General features: G+C 54.5%; 2 protein-coding genes across 20 annotated transcripts in view; one reads left to right on the forward strand and one right to left on the reverse strand.

Moving 5' to 3' along the window:
* DRC4 (dynein regulatory complex subunit 4) overlaps positions 1-19,056 on the forward strand; it is a 35,367-nt gene extending 16,311 nt beyond the window's left edge. For 5 of the 19 annotated variants that reach the window (XM_074028138.1, XM_074028137.1, XM_065537680.1 and 2 more), the window contains 9 exons: positions 480-800; positions 2,061-2,267; positions 5,187-5,241; positions 5,944-6,149; positions 6,763-6,930; positions 7,275-7,361; positions 10,655-10,864; positions 16,582-16,647; positions 17,289-19,056. In XM_074028138.1, the coding sequence (XP_073884239.1) occupies positions 762-800; positions 2,061-2,267; positions 5,187-5,241; positions 5,944-6,149; positions 6,763-6,930; positions 7,275-7,361; positions 10,655-10,864; positions 16,582-16,647; positions 17,289-17,438 (1,188 nt within the window). In that variant the 5' untranslated portion in view covers positions 480-761 and the 3' untranslated portion in view covers positions 17,439-19,056. Of the gene's footprint in view, positions 1-479; positions 801-2,060; positions 2,268-5,186; positions 5,242-5,816; positions 6,150-6,762; positions 6,931-7,274; positions 7,362-10,654; positions 10,865-13,687; positions 14,664-16,581; positions 16,648-17,288 lie in introns of those variants that run through there. The other 14 variants (XM_065537678.2, XM_005592845.5, XM_005592844.4 and 11 more) reach the window with 9 other exon arrangements.
* On the reverse strand, positions 17,807-21,582 carry LOC102139239 (5-hydroxyisourate hydrolase-like). The gene is made up of 4 exons (XM_005592849.4): positions 21,342-21,582; positions 20,762-20,901; positions 18,599-18,734; positions 17,807-18,093 (listed from the first exon to the last, which is right to left on the reverse strand). The coding sequence occupies exons 1-4, from the start codon at positions 21,399-21,401 to the stop codon at positions 18,004-18,006; spliced, it is 426 nt and encodes a 141-aa protein (XP_005592906.1). The 5' UTR covers positions 21,402-21,582; the 3' UTR covers positions 17,807-18,003.
* Between the last annotated feature and the right edge of the window lie 614 nt (positions 21,583-22,196).

Consider the following 22,196-nt stretch of genomic DNA (forward strand, 5'->3'; position numbering starts at 1 on the left):
TGCAGCCTCAGCCTCCTGAGCTTAAATGACTCTCCCCCCTCAGCTTTCCCAGTAGCTGAGACTATAGGTGCCATCATGCTTGGTGAATTCAAAAAAAATTTTGCAGAGATGAGGACTTGCTATGTTGCCCAAGCTGGTCTTAGACTCTTGGGCTCAAGGGATCCTTCCACCTCGGCCTCCCAGAGTGCTGGGGTTACAGGCGAGAGCCACTGTGCCTCGCTCATTTCCCTGTTTAAACTGGTCTTAGATTATTTCCTTTTCGATATTTTTGCTGTTGTAATAATGGTGTGGGTAATATCTTTGAGCAAGATGTTCTTATATTTCTTTTGAGAAATTTCTTAGGCATAAATTCTCAGGAATGGATGAAAGGATATAGTTATTTTATGATTATTGGTCAAATTGAAGAGAATTCTTCCATTTGCTGAATGTATTCTGTCTCTGGAGCTTCCTAGCCTTATATTTTAACTTTTTACGTTCAGCTGTTTATTTTTAGGTGAAATTGAGTCCTCCCTCTTTCTTCCTTGCCTTTCTTCGGCCACACGCCCCTTTGCCGTGCATGGGCCCCTGCTCAGTGCCTCACCTGACCCACTGCACCTGGCCAGGTGGAGGAGCATGTCAGCCGCATCCGGGAGGAGCTGGACCGCGAGCGGGAGGAGCGAAACTACTTCCAGCTGGAGCGGGACAAGATCCACACCTTCTGGGAGATCACACGGAGGCAGCTGGAGGAGAAGAAGGCTGAGCTGCGGAACAAAGACCGGGAGATGGAAGAAGCTGAGGAGAGGCACCAGGTGGAGATCAAGGTGAGTGGGGCCAGCCTGCCTGTGGCCACGTGGTCACCACACAGCTGCAGAGGAGCTGGACCCAGTGAGGGTGCAGGTGGGACATTTTCTGTTCTTGGCTTTAGGAGTCACAGCCCTAAAAGTGTTTTTTATAAAAGGCTGAGGGAGAAAACCTGCAGGTCCTGAGGGTTTAAAATGCAGTTTCCACAACCTGGAGGGAGTATGGGCTCTGGGGGCAGACTGGCCTGTTTGCAACTCAGCTCTGCCACTTAGCACCCCATGAGCTGGGGATGCACCTCACCTCCCAGCCTTGGTGTCCTACTCTGTGCCTCAAGTGTACAGGTTTGCATAGGTGAACAGGCATGTGTAGCTGTGTACAGGTGAGGAGGCATGCAAGTGAGCAGGTGGATGCAAGTGTTGAGGTGTGTGCAGGTGAGGAGGTGTGTGCAGGTGAGGCGTGGGGAGGTGAGCAAGAGGGGCAGATATGTGCAGATGAGGTGTGTGTAGGCGAGCAGGTGTCTACAGGTATGACAGGTGAGGAGGTGTGGTACAGGTGTGGTGCAGGTGACCAGGTCTGTACAGGAAGGTACAGGTGAGGTGTACAGGTGACCAGGTGTGTACAGGTACGGACAGGTGAGGAGGTGTAGTACAGGTGTGGTGCAGGGGACCAGGTATATACAGGAAGGGACAGGTGAGGAGGTATACAAGTGACCAGGTGTGTACGGGTACAGACAGGTGAAGAGGTGTGGTGCAGGTGACCAGGTCTGTACAGGAATATGCAGGTGAGGGGGTGTGGTACAGGTGTGGTGCAGGTGACCAGGTGTGTACAAGAATGTGCAGGTGAGGAGGTGTGGTACAGGTGTGGTGCAGGTGACCAGGTCTGTACAGGTACGGACAGGTGAGGAGGTGTGGTACAGGTGACCAGGTGTGTACAGGAATGTGCAGGTGAGGAGGTGTGGTAGAGGTGAACAGGTGTGTACAGGTATGGACAGGTGAGGAGGTGTGGTACCGGTGCAGTGCAGGTGAGTGGGAGTGTACAGGTATGTACAGGTGAGGAGGTGAGGTACAGGTGTGGTTCAGGTGACCAGGTATGTACAGGAATGTGCAGGTGAGGAGGTGTGGTACAGGTGTGGTGCAGGTGACCAGGTATGTACAGGAATGTGCAGGTGAGGAGGTGTACAGATGTGGTACAGGTGACTGGTGTGTACAGGTATGGACAGGTGAGGAGGTGTGGTATAGGTGTGGTGCAGGTGAGCAGGTGGTACTCCCTTTGCCCTGCAGGTGTACAAGCAGAAAGTGAAGCACCTGCTGTATGAGCACCAGAACAACCTGACTGAGATGAAGGCTGAGGGCACCGTAGTCATGAAGCTGGCACAGAAGGAGCACCGCACACAGGAGGGTGTGCTGCGCAAGGACATGCGGGCACTGAAGGTGGAGCTCAAGGAGCAGGAGCTGGCCAACGAGGTGGTGGTGAAGAACCTACGGCTGGTAGGTGTGGCGGGGGCACGTGGAGGCTGACAGGTGGTTGGGACGGCGAGCCTAGTGCTGCATGAACTCCTGTTTATTCAACAGCAACTGGGAATTCATGTTTTTGTGTAAGACCTTCTGCATTTTTGCAATTTGTTGAAATTTTTTTTTAAAGCATGCATCCAAACAAACTCCATTTTGGGACCAAGTACACAATTCTGTTTCAGATCTCAGCAAAAAATTGACGTCCCTGAAGAAAAAAATCCAGCTTAAGATCTTTCATGTGCTGCTGACACCTGATACCCAGAGACTTTTCCTAGGGAATAGCGTCAGATGCATTTAGTAGAATGCAAACCAACCATTAAAATATCCAGTGTGTTGACTCCTGGGCAGCTGTGACAGTTTGTCACACAAGCTGGTCTGATTTTTACTTTTGAGGCGGGGGGTTTCCAGGGCAGCACTAAATTCATTTGTGCACCTGGTTGAGTGACTCACACCCGTAATCCCAGCACTTGGGAGGGTTAGGTGGGAGAATTGGTTGAGGCCAATAGTTTGAGACTAGCTTGGGTGAAATAGTTGAACAATAGTTGAACCCCATGTCTAAAAATTAAAAAACCATTAACTGGTGTGGCAGCTCATGCCGATAGTTTCAGCTACTTGGGAGGCTGAGGCGGAGGGTCTCTAGAGCTCAGAAAGTCAAGGCTGTAGTGAGCTAGGATTGCGCCTCTGCACTCCAGCCTAGGTGACAGTGAGACAAAACAAAAAGGAAAGAACTTACTGGCTGAGTGTCCATTAGCTGCTAGGTCCTGATCTGATCTCTGACAAAATGCCTGCCCGACTGGGTCTGCTGGTCTAGAAAGGAGAGACAACAGGTGAGCTGGAAGACAAAATAAATGTGTCAGATACAACAGAGTCTCTGGTGGGGAAGAGTGCTACAGAAGGAGCAAAGTGGGGAGAGGTGGGGTGCAGTTTTGTACAAGTAGGTGACCAGCTGGGAGAGGGGATGGGCCAGTGGGAAGGCCCAGAGTAACAAGGAGGAGAACGCTGGGGGAGAGGGGTCAGAGCTTGTCCGCCTTGAAAGCTGTGTGAGGAGTGGGACTTTGACCCTGGGGGAGTTGATTGCCCCCTGAGAACCTGGGCAGAGGAGAGTCGTGTCTGACTAAGGTTCTTCCTGGCTGCTGGGTTGAGGAGACTTTCTTAACACATTTGCCTCATGCCTGGAAGCAGTCCAGCCTCAACTGAATCTGGAAGAAACTTGGTGACATTGCTGACTTTGCAGCAAAGCATAAGAGTGCTGAAGTCTTGAACCCTCCAGAATTATCTGGTCTTAACCCAGGTCCTGGATATGGTATTGTTACAGAATCAGAGTTTCCTGTTGGGTAAAAATACGGCTTTAGGCCAGGTGTGGTGGCTCACGCCTGTAATCCCAGCGCTTTGGGAGGCCGAGGCGGGCGGATCACGAGGTTGGGAGTTTGAGACCAGCCTGACCAACTTGGCGAAACCCTGTCTCTACTAAAAATACAAAAATTGGCCAGGCATGGTGGCGCGCGCCTGTAATCCAAGCTACTTGGGACGCTGAGGCAGAAGAATCGCTTGAACCTGGGAGACGGATGTTGTGGTGAGCCGAGATCGTGCCACTGCACTCCAGCCTGGGCAACAGAGTGAGAATCTGTCTCAAAAAAAAGAAAGATTGCTGCTTTAAAAATAATTGGCCGGGTGCGATGGCTCACGCCTGTAATCCCAGCACTTTGGGAGGCTGAGGTGGGCGGATCACAAGGTCCGGAGAGCGAGACCACCCTGGCTAACACGGTGAAACCTCGTCTCTACTAAAAATACAAAAAAATTAGCTGGGCGTGGTGGCAGGCACCTGTAGTTCCAGCTAATCGGGAGGCTGACGCAGGAGAATGGCGTGAACCTGGGAGGCGGAGCTTGCAGTGAGCCGAGATGGCGCCACTGCACTCCAGCCTGGGTGACAGAGCGAGATTCCGTCTCAAAAAAAAAAAAAAAAATTTAATTTTTTATGCAAAATTTTAATATATAATGTTTATTTAAATATAATATATAATAATTGCTTATTTAAAAAATATATATTTATTTTTAGAGATGAAGTCTCACTCTGTCTCCCAGGCTGCAGTGCAATGGTACAGTCGTAGCTCACTGCAGCGTCGAACTCCTAGTCTCAAGCGATCCTTCTGCCTTAGCCTCCCAAGTAGCTGGGACTATAGATATGAGCCACCACACCCACCTCATCTTTTTTTTTTTTGAGATGGAGTTTTGCTCTTGTTGCCCAGGCTGGAGTGCAGTGGTGTAATCTGAGTTCACCACATCCTCCGCCTCCTGGATTCAAGCGATTCTCCTGCCTCAGCCTCCCGAGTAGCTGGGATTACAGGCGTGTGCCACCACGCCCAGCTAATTTTGTATTTTTAGTAGAGATGGGGTTTCTCTATGTTGGTCAGGCTGGTCTTGAACTCCCGACCTCAGGTGGTCGGCCCACCTCGGCCTCCCAAAGTGCTGGGATGACAGGTGTGAATACTTTGAAAATGCTGCTTTAGGCAGCAGTGCAGCAGGTTGGAAACTACACACGGCACCTGGAGAGATCCCACGGCTCTGTGTGGATGTGGCTGCTGCTCTCCAGGCTGTGGGATGGTTTGGTAAGGGAACCAAGCTGGGTTCAGTGCTCATGACGTCTGTTCATGTTCTCTCAAGCTTAGAGGCGACTTTAGTTGAGGGAGGTGAGTTAGGAAATGTGCAGGTGAACAAAACCGTGTTACTCTGGGCATATTTCATGAACCTGGAGGTGAGGGGAACCCAGTAGCCAGCAGCAAAATGGGGTTTGTTGGGCTGGGTTTTTCATGGAGGTGAGGAACAGGGTCAGCCTAAAGGGAGCGGGCTTGCCTCTATGTCTGGCTGTCCAGTAACAGCCTCTTTTCACCTGTGCAGAAACACACCGAGGAGATCACCAAGATGCGGAATGATTTTGAGAGGCAAGTTCGAGGTCAGTTTCCCATGTGCTCATTGTGTGGGACGGTGCCAGACACACCCTCCCCGCCCCTCCTCCATCCGAAAGGAATTTACCTCCAGAGCTTGTTAACTCAGGGAACAAAAACTAGATTAAAACAGCCCAGGCATGCAAGAGAAAGAATGTGGAAGTTTCCAAGGCCAGTAGACCCACTCAGAATCCCGGAACAACCTATTTCCATGTGCGTTTGGGAGGCTGTGATTACCACACACTTGCCCACTCCTAGCTAAAATCAGTAGTTATCAGCAGGTGGCAGCTATTCAGTCCCATGGGCAGCATTTTTAAAATAGTCTTCTCCATGGCTCCTGGTCTGAGAAGGCTCCAATTTCAGCAGTCTGTTTTACTCATAAAGGCTGATAGTCTGGCTGGATGGCCACACAGGCCTTGCTTACTGCTCACTGGGGTCAGCTGACATGCAGCTGTTGGCACCCCCAGTGCAGGGAGCGATTAGCAATGCCTGTCGCTGGCAAAGGCAGGCCGACAGTGGTGTGTGTGCTGAGTAGGAGCAGCAGCAGAAAACACTCAGTCTAAGCCCCTCTGTTCTCTTGCAGAGCTTGCTTGCAAAGCTGTTCTGACCACAATGGGCGTTTTGGGCCCCTGTTTACAGGCTGCATGTTCTGTAGCCATAGGGGCACCACTTCTTCCTCTGCCAAGCTGCTGTTTGCTGCTGCCTTTCAGAAATTGAGGCCAAGTATGATAAGAAGATGAAGATGCTGAGGGACGAGCTCGACCTGCGGAGAAAGACTGAGCTCCACGAAGTGGAGGAGAGGAAGAACAGCCAGATCAACACGCTGATGCAGCGCCACGAGGAGGCCTTCACCGACATCAAGAACTACTACAATGACATCACCCTCAACAACCTGGCCCTCATCAACTCCCTCAAGGTGCTGCGCGTGGCGTGGGCTGGGGAGACACACTCTGCCTGTCCTAGAATGTGGGCTGCAGAGTCCTGGGGGATCCAGACCCCAGCTCTCCACCCCAACACCCCCGATACTTTTTATAGGATTATTTGACAATGCCCTTCTCATATCCTTAATTGAAATTCCTAAATAATGCAACCTATCGCTACCTATTGTTAAAAGCAGTCAGGATATTGCCCTCACCCTAGTGCGGAGGGGGAAGTAATCAAGTGTATTCTGATTTGTAAAAGCTCGGGTGGAACTGCAGCGAGTGACATGATGTGGCCGGAGTGGATGAGTGTCATCGTCACTACATGCTGGCAGTGACAGGACTTTGTACAGTAGACAGCGGCCCTTGGTGGAATCTTGAATAAAGTGTAGTCCCTCAGTGTGCATGGAAGCTGCATTCCCAGAAAACTCCGAATACGTTGAAGCTGCAGAAATACTGTTTATACATAGAACAGGTCTAGGTGCTAGCATGCCTGAGGCTGGCAGGATCTGGTGATGGGCAGGAGAGCACCCAGCTCTCACCCTGCAGGCCACAGCCCCTTTGGTTCTGCCTGCTGAGCCCCTGCTGGGCCTGTGCTTGTGCCTGCAGGAGCAGATGGAGGACATGCGGAAGAAGGAGGACCACCTGGAGAGGGAGATGGCAGAGGTGTCTGTGCAGAACAAGCGCCTGGCAGACCCTCTCCAGAAGGCTCGGGAGGAGATGAGCGAGATGCAGAAGCAGCTCGCCAACTACCAGAGGGACAAGCAGATCCTGCTTGTGAGTTTCCTGCTGGATTCCTCTCCCTCCTTGGCACGAGTTAGCCTAGACTCAGGAGGAAGGAGCATCACAGGGGCAGGAAGGGAGACGGGGGAGGCCTGCATTTCTCCTTTTTCTGCCTTGTGTTCTCCTGGGGAAAGTAAAGTCTGGGGGTGTTTTGGAGACAAGGCCCTCATCTTCCACCGTGTACTACTGACCTGCCTTGATGGGGCTCAGCTGCTTGTGTCCTGGAACCATGTCTTTCTGGTGATTATTTTTGGCCTTGCCATCTCCCAGGAGCCTGTGTTACTTGGATGACTGTGAATCTTGAATACTTTCTGTCCCCTACTCCGTTTTTCCTCCAGTGCACAAAAGCCCGTTTGAAAGTCACAGAGAAAGAGCTGAAAGACCTGCAGTGGGAGCATGAAGTGTTAGAGCAGCGGTTCACCAAGGTGAGTGGGCACCAGGCTGGCCCTGCAGCGGGGGGTGGCACCCCTGCTAGCCAGGGACGGGGCTCTCCTTGTGGCCCTGGCCCCTGGACCAGCTTCAGATACCTTGGCCAGGTTTTTGGGTTCTGAAGCTGGGGGCCCTATTCCCTGTAACTCATTCCACAGCTTCTAAGAGGCAAAAACCTTTGGCCTATTCCGCATGCATATCCTGCAGAAGGCCTGAGGTCTCATGGGGAGCAGATCACACATGACTTTCGGCCCCTCAAGCGCTCACCTCTCAAAGCACATGAGGGATGCCTGGCCCCTGCAGCAACTCCTTTCTTCCGTGGGTTTATGTTTCTAAGTGCTAACCTATTACCTTCTCATTGTAAAGAAGTCATGGGGTCTTAAGTGTAAGTGAAAATGAGCCTCCAGCTCCTCACGCTGGCGCGTTTTATGAGCTCCCTTCCAGGTTTCCTGCATGCTCTAGTGTGGATGTGACTGTGTGTGTTATGAACACGGGATCAGGCCATAAGCACAAGTTGCTTTTTAATCTCACAGCGTATCAGGCTACACACAGGAAGCCGTTTCATCCTTCTCACAGTCACGTGGTGCTGCATTTCATGAATGTTTGATCATTTAGCTGACTCCCCTCTATTTCTAATCCTCTGCTGTTATAAGCATTGCTGCCTCGATCCTTTTAAATTTGTCTTTGTGCACTTGTGTGAGATTGCTTCTTAGGAAAGCCAGTTCCTAGCAGTGGGATTGTTGGGTCTGAGGGGTCTGTGTTGAGGGTTCTGATCTGTCCAGAGGGCTGCTCTGAGTCACACACCTGCCAGGGTGCGGAGGGGCCGTCTCCATCCTCAGCTGCACCAGATCTGACAGGTTTAAACCTTTGCAGAAGAGTCTGGGGGGAAAACATTTCATTTCGTGTGCCCTTCCGAGATTGCCAGTGAGTGGTAGGGATGCTTGGTCCTGTCTTTGTCCCTCAAAGAGACTTCTTGCCTCTGTTGATTTTCAAAGTTCTGGCCAAGGACCAATCCTTGCACCATGGGGCCCTCAAGGCTTTGTGTGTGGTGTGCGTGGCCAGATCATCTTATCTTGAGCTGCAGTTACGTGTGCTGTTTGTGTTCTCTAGCCTAACTGAAATTCATGAACACAAACGGTTGTAGTAGGATTCGCCCCTCGGAAACATCCCATCTGTCGGAGACACCTCAGGTCCTACCTGATGTGCATTGCTAGGCTGTGCCGACTCTTGGCACCTAAGGGAAGGGTGCCCCAGTGAGACTCTGAGGACTGCTGTGTTAGGGGCCCTTCCTCCTCCCTGTGAGTTTTGAGGTGGACATTACTGGGAAGAGGAGAGCAGAGACGTACCTGGGCTGGAGTCTTGTTCCCTGCCGTATTTTCTTCCATTTGAATGTGGTTCCTGACAGTGTCAAAGTCCATGTCTCTTCCTAGAGAACTGGGAGCTCAAATTTGTCAGCAAAATTTAGAGACCAAAGGCACTTACTTATTTATTTTTATTTTTTGAGATGGAGTCTTACTCCATCGCCAGGCTGGAGTGCCGTGGCGCGATCTCGGCTCACTGCAACCTCCGCCTTCTGGGTTCAAGTGATTCTCCTGCCTCAGCCTCCTGGGTAGCTGGGACTACAGGTGCCCACCACCATGCCCGGCTAATTTTTTGTATTTTTAGTAGAGACGGGGTTTCACCATGTTAGCCAGGATGGTCTCGATATCTTGACCTTGCGATCCGCCCGCCTCAGCCTCCCAAAGTGCTGGGATTACAGGCATGAGCCACCGCGCCCGGCCCAAAGGCACTTATAATCCACGTGCCTGCGGACAGGGAATTGGATTTAAGCAAATCTGGGGAATTCTAATTAACAGCAGTTAGAAGGGGTACAGGGCCAGGTGCTGTCTTGGAGGTGCTCCAGGTATCACAGGTCGTGCTTTGAAAAAAGCTGCAGTATTTTAGCATGATCCTGTTTTCTTCCAAACAGTCATAAATGTTTTTACATGTATAGAGAACATTCTGGAAGGGGTCACACCAAATGTTCACAATGGTGGGTGGCCTCTGGGAACTGGGGTTAAGGGTGTTAACTTTTTTTTTTTTTGAGATGGAGTTTCGCTCTTGTTGCTCAGGCTGGAGTACAATGGCGTGATCTTGGCTCACTGCACCCTCCACCTCCTGGACTCAAGCGATTCTCCTGCCTCAGCCTCCCGAGTAGCTGGGATTACAGGCGCTTGCCACCATGCCCAGCTAATGTTTGGTATTTTTGATAGAGATGGGGTTTTACTATGTTGGCCAGGTTGGTCTTGAACTCCTGACCTCAGGTGATCCACCCACCTCACCCTCCCGAAGTGCTGGGATTGCAGGCGTGAGCCACTGCGCCCTGCTCAGGGTGTTCACTTTTTTTTTTTTTTTGAGACGGAGTCTCACTCTGTCGCCCAGGCTGGAGTGCAGTGGCGCGATCTCGGCTCACTGCAAGCTCCGCCTCCCGGGTTCACGCCATTCTCCTGCCTCAGTCTCCCGAGTAGCTGGGACTACAGGCGCCCACAACCGCGCCCGGCTAATTTTTTGTATTTTTAGTAGAGACGGGGTTTCACCGTGGTCTCGATCTCCTGACCTTGTGATCCGCCCGCCTCGGCCTCCCAAAGTGCTGGGATTACAGGCGTGAGCCACCGCGCCCGGCCAGGGTGTTCACTTTTTTATAGTCTTCAACCAGGTCTAGATTTTTTTTAGAAAGTGCAATTAATAAGTAGAAGAATTAGGAGGTAAAAAAGAACAGTCTTACTGGCCGGCAGGCAGCTGGCTCCAAGGCCATGCTCCAGATCCGCCATTTGTGGGGCGGACAGCACCTGTCCTGTGATGCCAGGATCTGGGGCGGGCCAAGGGAGCACATCCTCCAAGGGGTTCCACCTGCAAGCTCTGCCTGCCGGATGCCCTGGATCTCACATCTCACCTGAGCCCACAGCCCTCATTCGGGCAGGACTGGCCTCGGCCACCCATGGAGCAGCTTTCAGGGTGGGGCTGCTCCAGCTCTCGCCAGGACACTCACGGCTTGCAGAGACACCTTCCTGAGAGGAGAGCTCGTGCCGACGTTTTTCTCCTGCCTTCCACTGTGTGGCAGCTATACAGAGGGCCAGGGTGCAGGCAGTGTGGACCACACCCCGGTGCTGTGGGAGTGGGCGCTATTGGAAAGCCACCTCCCATAGAAGCAGCGTGTTCCAGGCAGGTGCAGAGGTGGGAGGCAGCATCTTGCCAGCGAGATGTCCCCAAGTGAGGGGCCTCATCGCCCATCCCAGCGCTGTCCCTGCAGGTGCAGCAGGAGCGGGACGAGCTCTACCGGAAGTTCACTGCAGCCATCCAGGAGGTGCAGCAGAAGACAGGCTTCAAGAACCTGGTGCTAGAGCGCAAGCTACAGGCTCTGAGCGCTGCTGTGGAGAAGAAGGAGGTGCAGTTCAACGAGGTCCTGGCTGCCTCTAACCTGGACCCCGCAGCCCTGACGCTGGTGTCCCGCAAGCTTGAGGTAGGCCCTAGACAGGCTCCTGGCCCCAGTGGGCAGCCTCTTCCGTGTGGCAAGGGTCTTCAGTTCTGTGCTGTTCCCCCTCGGACGGGCACAGAGACCCCTCGGTTAACCACTGGGGAGGGGGCATTCATGGGTTTCCTGTGACCTGAGAACAGAGCGGGGTGCCATAGGCATGGATGCCTCTCACCATCTGCACCGGCAGCCTCTTCTCACAGTTCTGCTCAAGTCTCTCTCGGATCTTCCCTTGCCCCTGTGTGACCTCATGGTGACTCCTAACCTCTGAGCCTCTGCCCACTCCAATTCTCGGGTCTGGCTCATCTGAGCACGTAAGGCTCTAGTCATCTGAGTGCAGCCTGAGGATGGCCTTGGGAGTGGAAAAGCCACTCTTGGAATCTCTGTGGGCCTGAGCTCGTCTGTTGGTGGTAACAGACCCAGACACAGGCCTGGAGGATGGCGGTACTTCCTGAGCTCTCAGCCCAGGGCACCGCATCCTGGGACAGAGATGGTACCGGGAGGCCCTGAGATGGGCTGGTTTAGGACATGGACAGTAATGGATACGGTAAGTGCAGGGCCGTGGGAGCCTGGGTAGCCTGACCCCACCTTTGCAGGTACTGGGGACATGAAGTCTAAGCAGGGCCCAGAACATTCCCTCGTTCTGTGTCACAGTTATTTATGGTGCTGCTCTGCTAGGGTGTCCCGGGCATGGGCGAGGGCAGTAAAGAAAGCAGATGAGGCCTGGGCCCCCCACAGGGAGAAACAGCATCAGCTGGAGGATCAGGAGGAGGCTGGAGCCTACAACTGCCTCACAGGTGGTCTCTTACCTGTGTCCAGCTTGTGGACCTGGGCCTTGCCTCTGTTCCCTGGACCTCGTTGGGAGAAGTCACAGAAGGAACAGGATACAGGGCAAAGGGTCTTTGACTGACACTGGAATCCTGGCCAGGTGAGGCCAGGCCTGTGGCTTCCTCGTGGCCCTCCAAGTTGGATGACGTGCCCCTGGCCCAGCTGCTGCCCCTGAGCTGGAAACAGCTGGTCTTGAAGCCTCTACCAACAGCCCCAGCACAGGGAGGCTGGGTTGTCACAGAGATGCAGCCTTCGGGGCCGCAGGGTACCCGTCTGTCTTTGTGCTGGACTCGTCCTTCAGTGAAACAGATGCCTGGGACATAGGCTTGAGGCTTCCTCACTGTCTGGGGAAGCATCTTTTATCCTGAGAACTATCACAGATAGCATTTTTGTTTGTTTGTTTTCAAGACTAAGTGTTGCTCTGTTGCCCAGGCTGGAGTGCAGTGGCGTGACCTTAGCTCACTGCAGCCTCTCCCTCCCAGGTTCCAGTGGTTCTCGTGCCTCATCCTCCTGAATACCTGGGATTACAGGCATGTGCCACCACGCCCGGCTAATTTTTGTATTTTTAGTAGAGATGGAGTTTCACCATGTTGGTTAAGCTGGTCTTGAACTCCTGACCTCAAGTGATTCGCCCGCCTTGGCCTCCCAAAGTGCTAGGATTATAGGCATGAGCCACCGTACCCAGCCACAGATGGCTTTTTTTTTTTTTTTGTAAATTATTTCTTCCTTGATGATTTAGAGGGACTATATTTAAACCAGTAAAAATAGTTCATACATAATACCTGGCCATTTTCTTCCGAAATCTCTCTCTTTTTTTTTTTTTCCGAGACAGGAGTCTTGCTCTGTCACCCAGTCTGGAGTGCAGTGGTGTGATCTCGGCTCACTGCAACCTCTGCCTTCTGGGTTCAAGCAGTTCTCCTGCCTCAGCCTCCTGAGTAGCTGGGATTACAGGTGCCCGCCACAGCACCCAGCTAATTTTTTTTAGACGGAATCTCTCTCTGTCGCCCAGGCTGGAGTACAGTGGCATGATCTCGGCTCACTGCAACCTCCGTGTCCCGGCTTCAAACGATTCTCCTGCCTCAGCCTCCTGAGTAGCTGGGATTACAGGCGTGCACCACCACGCCTGGCAAATTTTGTATTTTTAGTAGAGACGGGGTTTTACCATGTTGGTCATGCTGGTCTCAAACTCCTGACCTCATGACCTGCCCACCTCAGCCTCCCAAAGTGCTAGAATTACAGGTGTGAGCCACTGCGCCTGGCAATTTTTGTATTTTGTTTAGCAGAGATGGGGTTTCACCATGTTGGCCAGGTGGATCTCGGACTCCTCACCTCGTGATCCACCCACTTTGGCCTCCTAGAGTGCTGGGATTACAGGCGTGAGCCACCACGCCTGGATACCTGGCCATTTTCTAACCAGTTGAGTAATTTGTTGCACAATAAGCTACCTCACGTCTTTCAGCAAGAAATACATTACATTTGAGTAGTAAAGACATTATATAATGAATTAGGACACAATTAAAATTTGCTTTAAATATTTCTTTGGGGGAGAGGATGCCACACTTCTACTCAATGAAGAGAAACATTTTATAGTCCAGAGGTCTTGTGTTTTTTTAACACCTATGATGCCATGAATTCATCGGAAAGAGGTTCCAGCAGCTTGGGCTCCTTCCCGTTGATTCTCGCAAAGCTGCTTCTCTGGGTGGAGCAGGCTGGCGCTTCAGTTGAACCCACGTACCTTTCTCTTCGGCTTCTTTCTTCTGATCATTTTCCTTCACGCGTTTCAGGAAGCTGTCTCGGCTCTTAGAGTGCTCAGTGTGCTCAGTACACACCTTAATTCTCTCAGCAAGAATCTTGCCCTTGTTTGTTTACAACAACGCCAGCAGCGTGCTGGGGAACACTGCAGACTCCCCAGTTCAGCCATGGCTGCACTTGTGGGGCTTCCTTTTTGAACAGTACCCATTCCCTTGATGTCTGCAGTATCAGCTTTCTTACAGATTTGCATATACGTGGCCAGAGGAACAACTGCTTTCTAAAAAGCCGGAGAACGTGTATCGGGTGCCTCTCCTCTTTCTCTTTGTGTTTGTCATTTGGGCGAATTACTGGAAGATGGTGGTTCCAGCCGCAAGGCCACAGATGGCGTTTTTAAGGTGATTGGTCCACATGCAGTTCAGCTGAACACAAATCCATGTGCTCATCGCTGACACCAGGCCAAGGGTTAACCTCATTCAAGTCAACTAATCTCTTTTTTTTTCCTGCGAGTCTCGCTGTGTCGCCCAGGCTGGAGTGCAGTGGCACAGTCATAGTAGTGAGCCCCTCGCTGAGCCGCCCTGGGGGCACCCAGGTGTTGGACAGATGCAGGACTGGGCTGAAAAGGCTGGTTCTGAAAGGCCCGTCAGCTGTGCCTTTGAGTTTCGGGCCAGTTGGGAACTATGGAAGGGCTGGGCAGGGGGAACCAGATCAGAGCCCACTCTGCTGCTGATGGGGAGCACAGGGCTGGCGGGGCTGGGTGGGGCCAGCACACAGTGGGGACAGGCAGAGGGTTTAAGAACCACCAGGAGGCTGAGTCCACAGGTGGGGCTGGGAGGGGCCGAGGTGACTTGGTGTTCACACATGGGGGAACCATGGGTCCTGGCCCAGTGGGTGGTGGTGCCTGTGGGGGACCCTGGTCATCTGGGATGGCCTGGCTCTCAGGGCCTGAGGTAGTAAGGCTGGACAGGAGGGGCCTCACCTGGGCCAGAGGCACTGTGGCCCCCAGACTGAAGACTCATCTTTGCTGGTCTGCTCAGCACTGGGCCCTGTGAGCACAGGCAGGTGAGGGGTCACTGCTGGGAGGCGGGGGAGGTGTGTTTCCAGCTCCTGGCTGAGGGCTGCACCTGGCCTGCTGCTAAGCCACCGCAATGAGGGTGAAGAGAGCAGTCGTGGCCTGTGAGAGTTGTTGCAGCTGCGCCCACGCACCAGGGTGAGGATGGAGCTAAATGTGGGTCAATTCCTTCTTTCCTGGTCATTGTTACCTTGACTTCTAAGTGAGGAATCTTCTGGGGAAATGACAGAGGCCCCCGCAGGGACACTGTTTGCAGACTGGGCAGGTTGGGGTGTGAGGGGGCTGCTGTGTCAGTGGGCAGCAGAGACGGCTCAAAAGCCAGGCTGGGCCCAGCAGTGCCCCACAGGCAGGAGCCCAAGAAGCCCCCTGCCTCACCACATGGTGAAACCCTTGCCCACATCTGGGTGGGGCCAACGCTGCTGAAGACTATTTGTTTCTGTTACAAAAAAGTGGGATGGCCAGGTGCGGTGGCTCATGCCTGTAATCCCAGCACTTTGGGAGGCCAAGGCGGGCAGATCACAAGGTCAGGAGTTCAAGACCAGCGTGGCCAAGATGGTGAAACCGTCTCTACTAAAAATGCAAAAATTGGCTGGGCGCGGTGGCTCAAGCCTGTAATCCCAGCACTTTGGGAGGCCGAGACGGGTGGATCACGAGGTCAGGAGATCGAGACCATCCTGGCGAACACCGTGAAACCCCGTCTCTACTAAAAAATACAAAAAACTAGCCGGGCGAGGTGGCGGGCGCCTGTAGTCCCAGCTACTCGGGAGGCTGAGGCAGGAGAATGGCGTAAACCTGGGAGGCGGAGCTTGCAGTGAGCTGAGATCCGGCCACTGCACTCCAGCCTGGGTGACAGAGCAAGACTCCGTCTCAAAAAAAAAAAAAAAAAAAAAAAAAAAAAAAAAAAAAGCAAAAATTAGCAGGGTATGGTGGCAGGTGCCTGTAATCCCAGCTATTTGGGAGGCTGAGGCAGAGAATTCCTTGAACCTGGGAGGCGGAGGTTCCAGCGAGCCTAGATTGCACCACTGCACTCCAGCCTGGGCAACAGGGCAAGACTCCATCTCAAAAAAAAAAAAGTGAGATAGTACATTCACAAGCCTTAAGAAATGCAATGTGGCCGGGCGCGGTGGCTCAATCCTGTAATCCCAGCACTTTGGGAGGCCGAGACGGGTGGATCATGAGGTCAGGAGATCGAGACCATCCTGGCTAACACGGTGAAACCCCGTCTCTACTAAAAAATACAAAAAAAACTAGCCGGGTGAGGTGGCGGGCGCCTGTAGTCCCAGCTACTCGGGAGGCTGAGGCAGGAGAATGGCGTGGACCCAGGAGGCGGAGCTTGCAGTGAGCTGAGATCCGGCCACTGCACTCCAGCCTGGGCGACAGAGCCAGACTCTGTCTCAAAAAAAAAAAAAATGTAATGTAGGCAATATGCGAATGGTGTTTAGTGGCCCGTCTCCACGGTGTGGCTGCACGCTGCCTGCCCTTGCCTCATCTGCATTTCTTGTGTGTCTGGACCGTTTTGGGGGTTTTTTTGAGGTGGTGTCTTGCTCTGTCATCCAGACTAGAGTGCAGTGGCTCAATCTCACCTCCCTGCGACCTCTGTTTCCCAGGTTCAAGCGATTCTCGTGCCTCAGCCTCCTGAGTAGCTGGGATTACACAGGCGCGAGCCACTGTGCCCGGCTACTTTTTGTATTTTTAGTAGAGATGGGGTTTTGCAACGTTGGCCAGGCTGGTCTCAAACTCGTGACCTCAAGTCATCTGCCTTCCTTGGCCTCCCAAACTGCTGGGATCACAGGCGTGAGCGGCTGTGCCTGGTTCGGGCTGTTGATGGAGATGCAGGTTGTGTGAGCACAGGCTCCCAGTTCTCTGTTTCTTCCTTGTTGTTTTCTCTCCACCCTTGGAGACCTTTTTCTGCTGATGACCTTGTGTGGATGGATGCATCCATCAAACCAGGCTGCTATTCCCTGGATCTCTGAGGACCCCCACTGGAACCCCCAGGCCACCCCCACTGCCTCGGCCAAAAGATGAGTCTCAAACTCCATCACCTCTCTCTCCTCAGGATGTTCTGGAATCGAAGAACAGCACCATCAAGGACCTGCAGTATGAGCTGGCCCGGGTCTGTAAGGTACGGATGTGCCCTGCCCTCCCTCAGGGCCACCCCCTCGGTGCCCAGCCTGTTCTAAATGCAGATGGTTTCAGAGGACCGCACCCATTCCCACTTTGTACCTCGTTCGACAAGGCAGCTGTCACTGTCCCCAGCGGAGAGCATCTGGATTCTGTGTGGTCTGGGGCACAGCACTGTTGTCTAGGCCACATCTCTGCTGGGATGGGTGTGGGGGGGACCTGGACCCTTCCCTGGTCAGCCCCTTCCGCTGGGCAGGGAGTCAGAAGGTGCTGTGCCCACCAGGGAAGGTAACAGACGTCATTCAACAGGGGCAGGGAGGGCGTGAAGAACCTGAGTGGGAAACCCCCAACCAGGGCCCAGAGCCCTCCCAGACCACAGCTCTGCCCTGAGTGTCCCTGCCCTCTGCCTCTGTCTCCTCATTTGTGGAACGGGAATAGGAACAGCCTCTCCCTGTCGTGCTACCTGAGCCAATGCAGTGGAGGTGCTTGGTGCTGTGTCCCACACAGGAAATGACAGATAAGCGTTTGGCTTTATCCTTCTACACCGTGATGCTCACACTGCCCCTCCACGGAGCTGCACTCAGCTCTGGTGGTCCTGAGCCTGGGGATCCTCAGCTCCCTCACTCCGCCCTGTCTCCACAGGCCCATAACGACCTGCTGCGCACGTACGAGGCAAAGCTGCTGGCCTTCGGGATCCCTCTGGACAACGTGGGCTTCAAGCCCTTGGAAACAGCTGTGATCGGGCAGACACTGGGCCAGGGCCCCGCGGGACTGGTGGGCACCCCCACGTAGCCGCCCCACTGGGGGGCCACAGCCCAGACAGCCAGCCTAGGAACACTCTGGATGACAACCCCTTTCATACCAAGGACAGCAAGTTTTTTAGATTTTATCATCAGCAAATGAAAACTTTTCACATGTTCTTGCCATCCTCATTCCTGGCTCTGTGGAGGAGAACCACCTGCAGGACCCTCACCCGTGGTGCCCTGTCGCTTCCTTCCCTGGGTGCATGTCCAGGCTGTGTCCAGGCCTACTGCCTGGTCTCACCTTCAACCACAGTCAGCAGCACCTTCTCAGAGTGCCCCACACTCACCTGGGGGCTGGGGCAGTGCTGCACTGTGCTGCCTGTCTTCATGCCACTGTTGTCCCATCAAGTGGACAGCTTTGCAGGTGCTGGCACTGACTTTATTGACACCTGAGTCACAGCCGCCCAGTGGGATTCTCCAGGGGGCCAGGACTTCCCCAGGAATTGGTGACACCAGTGCTCCCCGATGAGCATGAAGCCCACTCTGTTGAGGGCTGGGTGGGTGCAGCCAGCGTGCGGGAAAGGGCAGGCAGCCTCCTGCCGCCAGTCTTCGCTCTAGCTCCCTCGATAGGTGGTGTAGGACCAGGGGCTCAGCAGCAGGGGCACGTGGAACTTCTGGGCATTGCTGGTGATGGTGAACACAACCTGAGACGGAGAGAGGGCCAGGAGAGAGTATAAGGGGATGGCAGCAAACCACCTATCTGGCCCCAACACACCTTGGAGAATTCAGCAGCCCAGACTGAGGGTCTGGGAGGGGTGAACCCTCTGCACCAGAGGACACTCCACAGAAGCTGCAGCCCAATAAGTGAGGTGCTTCTGTGGCGGCTCCAGTGTGGGGTGAGGCAGTGAGGTTAGGCCCAGAGAGCAGGAGTTGGCTCAGATGAAAACCTGTGTCAACAAAGAGGGGATGAGTGGCCCAGCCTCCCCACAAAGCCTGACCCTGAGCAGGTCAGCGATGGGTGTGTCCTTATAGAGTCTATTGCTGCCTGGACACCTTTCTTTTGGGAGCTCAAAGCAAGTGAGCTCACCTACCTGCCACCGCCCAGGACCAGTCTGCCCACTGTCTAAATGATGCCCAGCCAGCAGGACCTGGCCTGCAGATCCCAGTGAGTCATGGGCCTCAGGCCCTCCAGCCCACCGGGGCTCTCACCTCCACGTATGGGTAGAAGCTTTCCTGCCCCCTCTTCCTCCAGTAGCCCTCAGTGTCGAAGGTGAGCTTGTAGGTGCCTGCCTTCATCTGGTCCGGCATCAGGAGTCCAGGGCAGCGGCCATCTGGGTCTGTGTAGCTGGGGAGAGGATGAGGCTGCAGAGATGGGGATGAGACGCCCCACCCCAGCTTTCCTGCGTCTGTACCCCAGTGGGCCTCAGACACTGCCCTGCCACCTGTCAGACTTGGGTGAGCAGACACAGTGGGGCTGTTAGGGCCTGCAGTTGCAGAGCAGTCCAGGGACACCACTGCCCTGTCTTTAGGAAGTCACAACACAGAGAAGCAAAAAGGGAAAAAGTCTCCTACAGTTTATAACCACTTTACAGCTGGCACGTATTTTTCCACATTTTCTCTATGCATATTTGTTTACAAACTTAAAATAACTCATCAAGTGGATTATACTATTTGTATTGTTTTATAACCTGTGGTTTTCACTTAAAATATTGTGTGTGGCTGGCTGGGCACGGTGGCTCACGCCTGTAATCCCAGCACTTCGGGAGGCCAAGGCGGGCGGATCACGAGGTCAGGAGATCGAGACCATCCTGGCTAACACAGTGAAACCCCGTCTCTACCAAAAATAGAAAAAATTAGCTGGGCATGGCGGCGGGCGCCTGTAGTCCCAGCTACTGGGGAGGCTGAGGCAGGAGAATGGTGTGAACCCGGGAGGTGGAGCTTGCAGTGAGCTGAGATCGCCCCACTGCACTCCAGCCTGGGCGACAGAGCGAGACTCCATTTCAAGAAAAAAAAAGGAAAAAAAAAAAAGGAAAAGAAAAATGTGTGGCTTTCTGCCAAACCCTCACCCACAGAATGGGCCTGTCCAGCTCCACGGAGTGTCCGTGTTGCGTGCCCTGGTCCCTTATCAGGGTTCTGAACAACTGTGGCTTTGCCCATAGTCACCTCCGGAAAACCTCACATCGTTCTTGCCGGCTGGTCTTTAAAGTGCGCGCCTCTACTGTGATTAGAAGGAGCAGGCCCGAACAAGGTGGCTCACACCTGTAATCCCAGCACTTTGGGAGGCCAAGGCGGGTGGATCATGAGGTCAGGAGTTCAAGGTCAGTCTGGCCAAGATGATGAAACCCTGTCTCTACTAAAAATATAAAAATTAGCCGGGGGTGGTGGCGGGTGCCTGTAATCCCAGCTACTTGGGAGGCTGAGACAGGAGAATCTCTTGAACCCGGGAGGCGGAGGTTGCAGTGAGCCGAGATCACACCATTTCACTCTAGCCTGGACAACAAGAGAAACTGTCTCAAAAACAAAACAAAACAAAACAACAAAACCTAGCGTGTGTGCATGGGGGGAATGGGTCCCTGTGACCCACCACGGACGCCCAGCCCACACAGTGCTGTCCTAATTTCTCACGTGAGACCTGGACCCCTCACGTCTCAGCTTTTGTGAAGGACCAAATGAGGACCGGCACAGTCAGACTCTGATCCTATGGGCCCAGCCCTGCCCTTCTGGCTGGAAGGGAGGGGCCTGCCTCTCATGCAGGGGCCATAAGGCCTGGGTAGGTGACATCTGCCTCTGGAAGTGCCCCGCAGAGCCTGTGCCTGGGGCAGTGGGCAAGAGCCCATGGAGGCTGAGGGACACACGGCCCCTCAGGCCTGGCTGGGAATCCCAGCATGTACCTGGGCTTGCTGCCTCAGTCTTCCCATGTGTGTAGAAGGGGTAAGTATGGTGCTGGCCCATGGGGTGTATGGAGAATGAAAAGAGTGGAAATAGTGTCCAGCCTACCTCCTGTCACAAGGTTACCCGTGATCTCAGTGACAGTGAGGTCTTCGATTGCACCTCAGGCCTCACCTAACCACCACCCCCCGCCCTCGCCCTGGCACAGCTGCCAGGGAGAGGCAGAAACTCACTCCTGCCCCATCAGGGTCACAGGGGCCTGAGGCTGGAGGGAGGGAGGAAACAGCTCCTCTCCTCATCCCTGTATTTTCAGAGGAAACGGGCTGAGAGAAGCAGAAGGGAGAGCTCCCAACCTAACCCCCAACCCGGGCTGAGAGGAGAGTCAGCAGCGGTGAGCTCCGCTCTCCATCCTCACTGCCTGGCTCCTCAGTCCCCGCCATCTGTCTCAGGGCGGGACTCCCCGTCCCAGGGCCTCTCTCCTACCTTGTCCTCAGCTCCATCCACTGCTGGCTGTGGTCCTCCAGCCGGGACAAGCGGAGACAGAGGCCTCTGGCTGGGAGCCCCGAGGCGGTGTCCAGCACATGGGTGGTCAGTGGGCTGGCCGTAGGCTCCATGCTGCTGCCCTGGGCCAGGAGAAGGAGACCAGGGTGAGCCTCTGGAGCCCTGTGCCCGCCCACCCACCCCAATCCTGCGTCCACACCAGCTGTGGGGCATAAACAGCCCTCTGGACAAGTTCTCCCAGCTGCCCAGGGGACAGGGGGCAAGGGTGACTGGAACTGCCTAGTCAGCTGATAAGGCACCAAACGTAAACAGCGCGACCTGTGCCTCCCCACCCTCCCCCACCAATCCCTCTGGCTCCCCTGCCCCACTGGGGACACCCACTCTCCCACCCACGCCCCCACGAAATGGCCATCTCCCCCCAGGCCCTCAGTTCCAGCCCCTGGGGTGGTTCTCCCGGAACTGGGCTCTCCTCCGCGCCCCGATTCCTGGGCCCTCGACGCTCAGCCCCCCGCAAGCAGCTGAGGGGACAGGAGCCCTGCAGGTCCAGGCCTGGCCCCCTAACCTCCTGGGGTCCTAGGTGTCGCTGGAGCCTCAGCAGCCGCAGGGCGGCCCGCGAGCTCATCCTGCCCTGCCGGACTGCGACGCCCGCGGGCAAAGGGAAGGGCGGGGCCGGTCACCCTGTCCCGGACCACCTCGTGCCCACCAGGAGGGCCCCAGCGGGGCTTTGCCCAGGAAGGGGGCGCTGGTGGGGAATCAGGGCGAACAGACCTGGGGCCCGAAAGCGGAGTCGCGAGGACCTGCTCGGGGGTGGGTGGGGGCCGGGGGCGGGGCCGCGGCGAGAGGGGGCGGGGCCGCATTGAGAGCGGGGGTGGGGACCGGGGCGGGGCAGTGGGAGGGGGTGGGGACCGGGGCGGGGCAGTGGGAGGGGCGGGGCGGGGGGCGGGGAGACGGTGCTGTCCTGCTCTGGGACCTGGGACCTTTTTTTTTTGAGACGGAGTCTTGCTCTGTCGTCTAGGCTGGAGTACAATGGCGCGATCTTGGCTCACTGCAACCTCCGCCTCCTTGCCTCAGCCTCCTGAGTAGCTGGGATTACAAGCGCCTGCCACCACGCCCAGATAATTTTTGTAGTTTTAGTAGAGATGGGGTTTCACTGTGTTGGCCAGGTTGGTCTCGAACTCCTAACCTCATGATCGGCTTGCCTCGGCCTCCCAAAGTGCGAGGATTACAAGCGTGAGCCACCGCGCCTGGCCGGGAACGTCTTTCTTCTTGTCAAACTGCGTTTCCAGTTCTTGGGTGGTCAGCGTGGGTTATTTGTAGATGAAAAATTAGGCCACTCAAAGTCAAGGGAGGAGACCCCTCTCAGCAAAGGTTGGGAGTATTCTGGCTTACAACTACTTTGGGACTAGTTAGGAAACAT

The sequence above is a fragment of the Macaca fascicularis genome, chromosome 20, assembly GCF_037993035.2.
Source record: "Macaca fascicularis isolate 582-1 chromosome 20, T2T-MFA8v1.1".
Lineage (NCBI taxonomy): Eukaryota > Metazoa > Chordata > Mammalia > Primates > Cercopithecidae > Macaca > Macaca fascicularis.

What these genes read in the sequence shown, in the direction of transcription:
- LOC102139239 (XM_005592849.4), bottom strand. Translation starts at nt 21,401, where the DNA reads ATGAGCTCGCGGGCCGCCCTGCGGCTGCTGAGGCTCCAGCGACACCTA. An exon ending in GACACCTAGGACCCCAGGAG is followed by an intron (nt 20,902 to 21,341) that starts GTTAGGGGGCCA and finishes CTCCTGGCCCAG; the next exon opens with GGCAGCAGCATGGAGCCTAC. An exon ending in TGGATGGAGCTGAGGACAAG is followed by an intron (nt 18,735 to 20,761) that starts GTAGGAGAGAGG and finishes TCCTCTCCCCAG; the next exon opens with CTACACAGACCCAGATGGCC.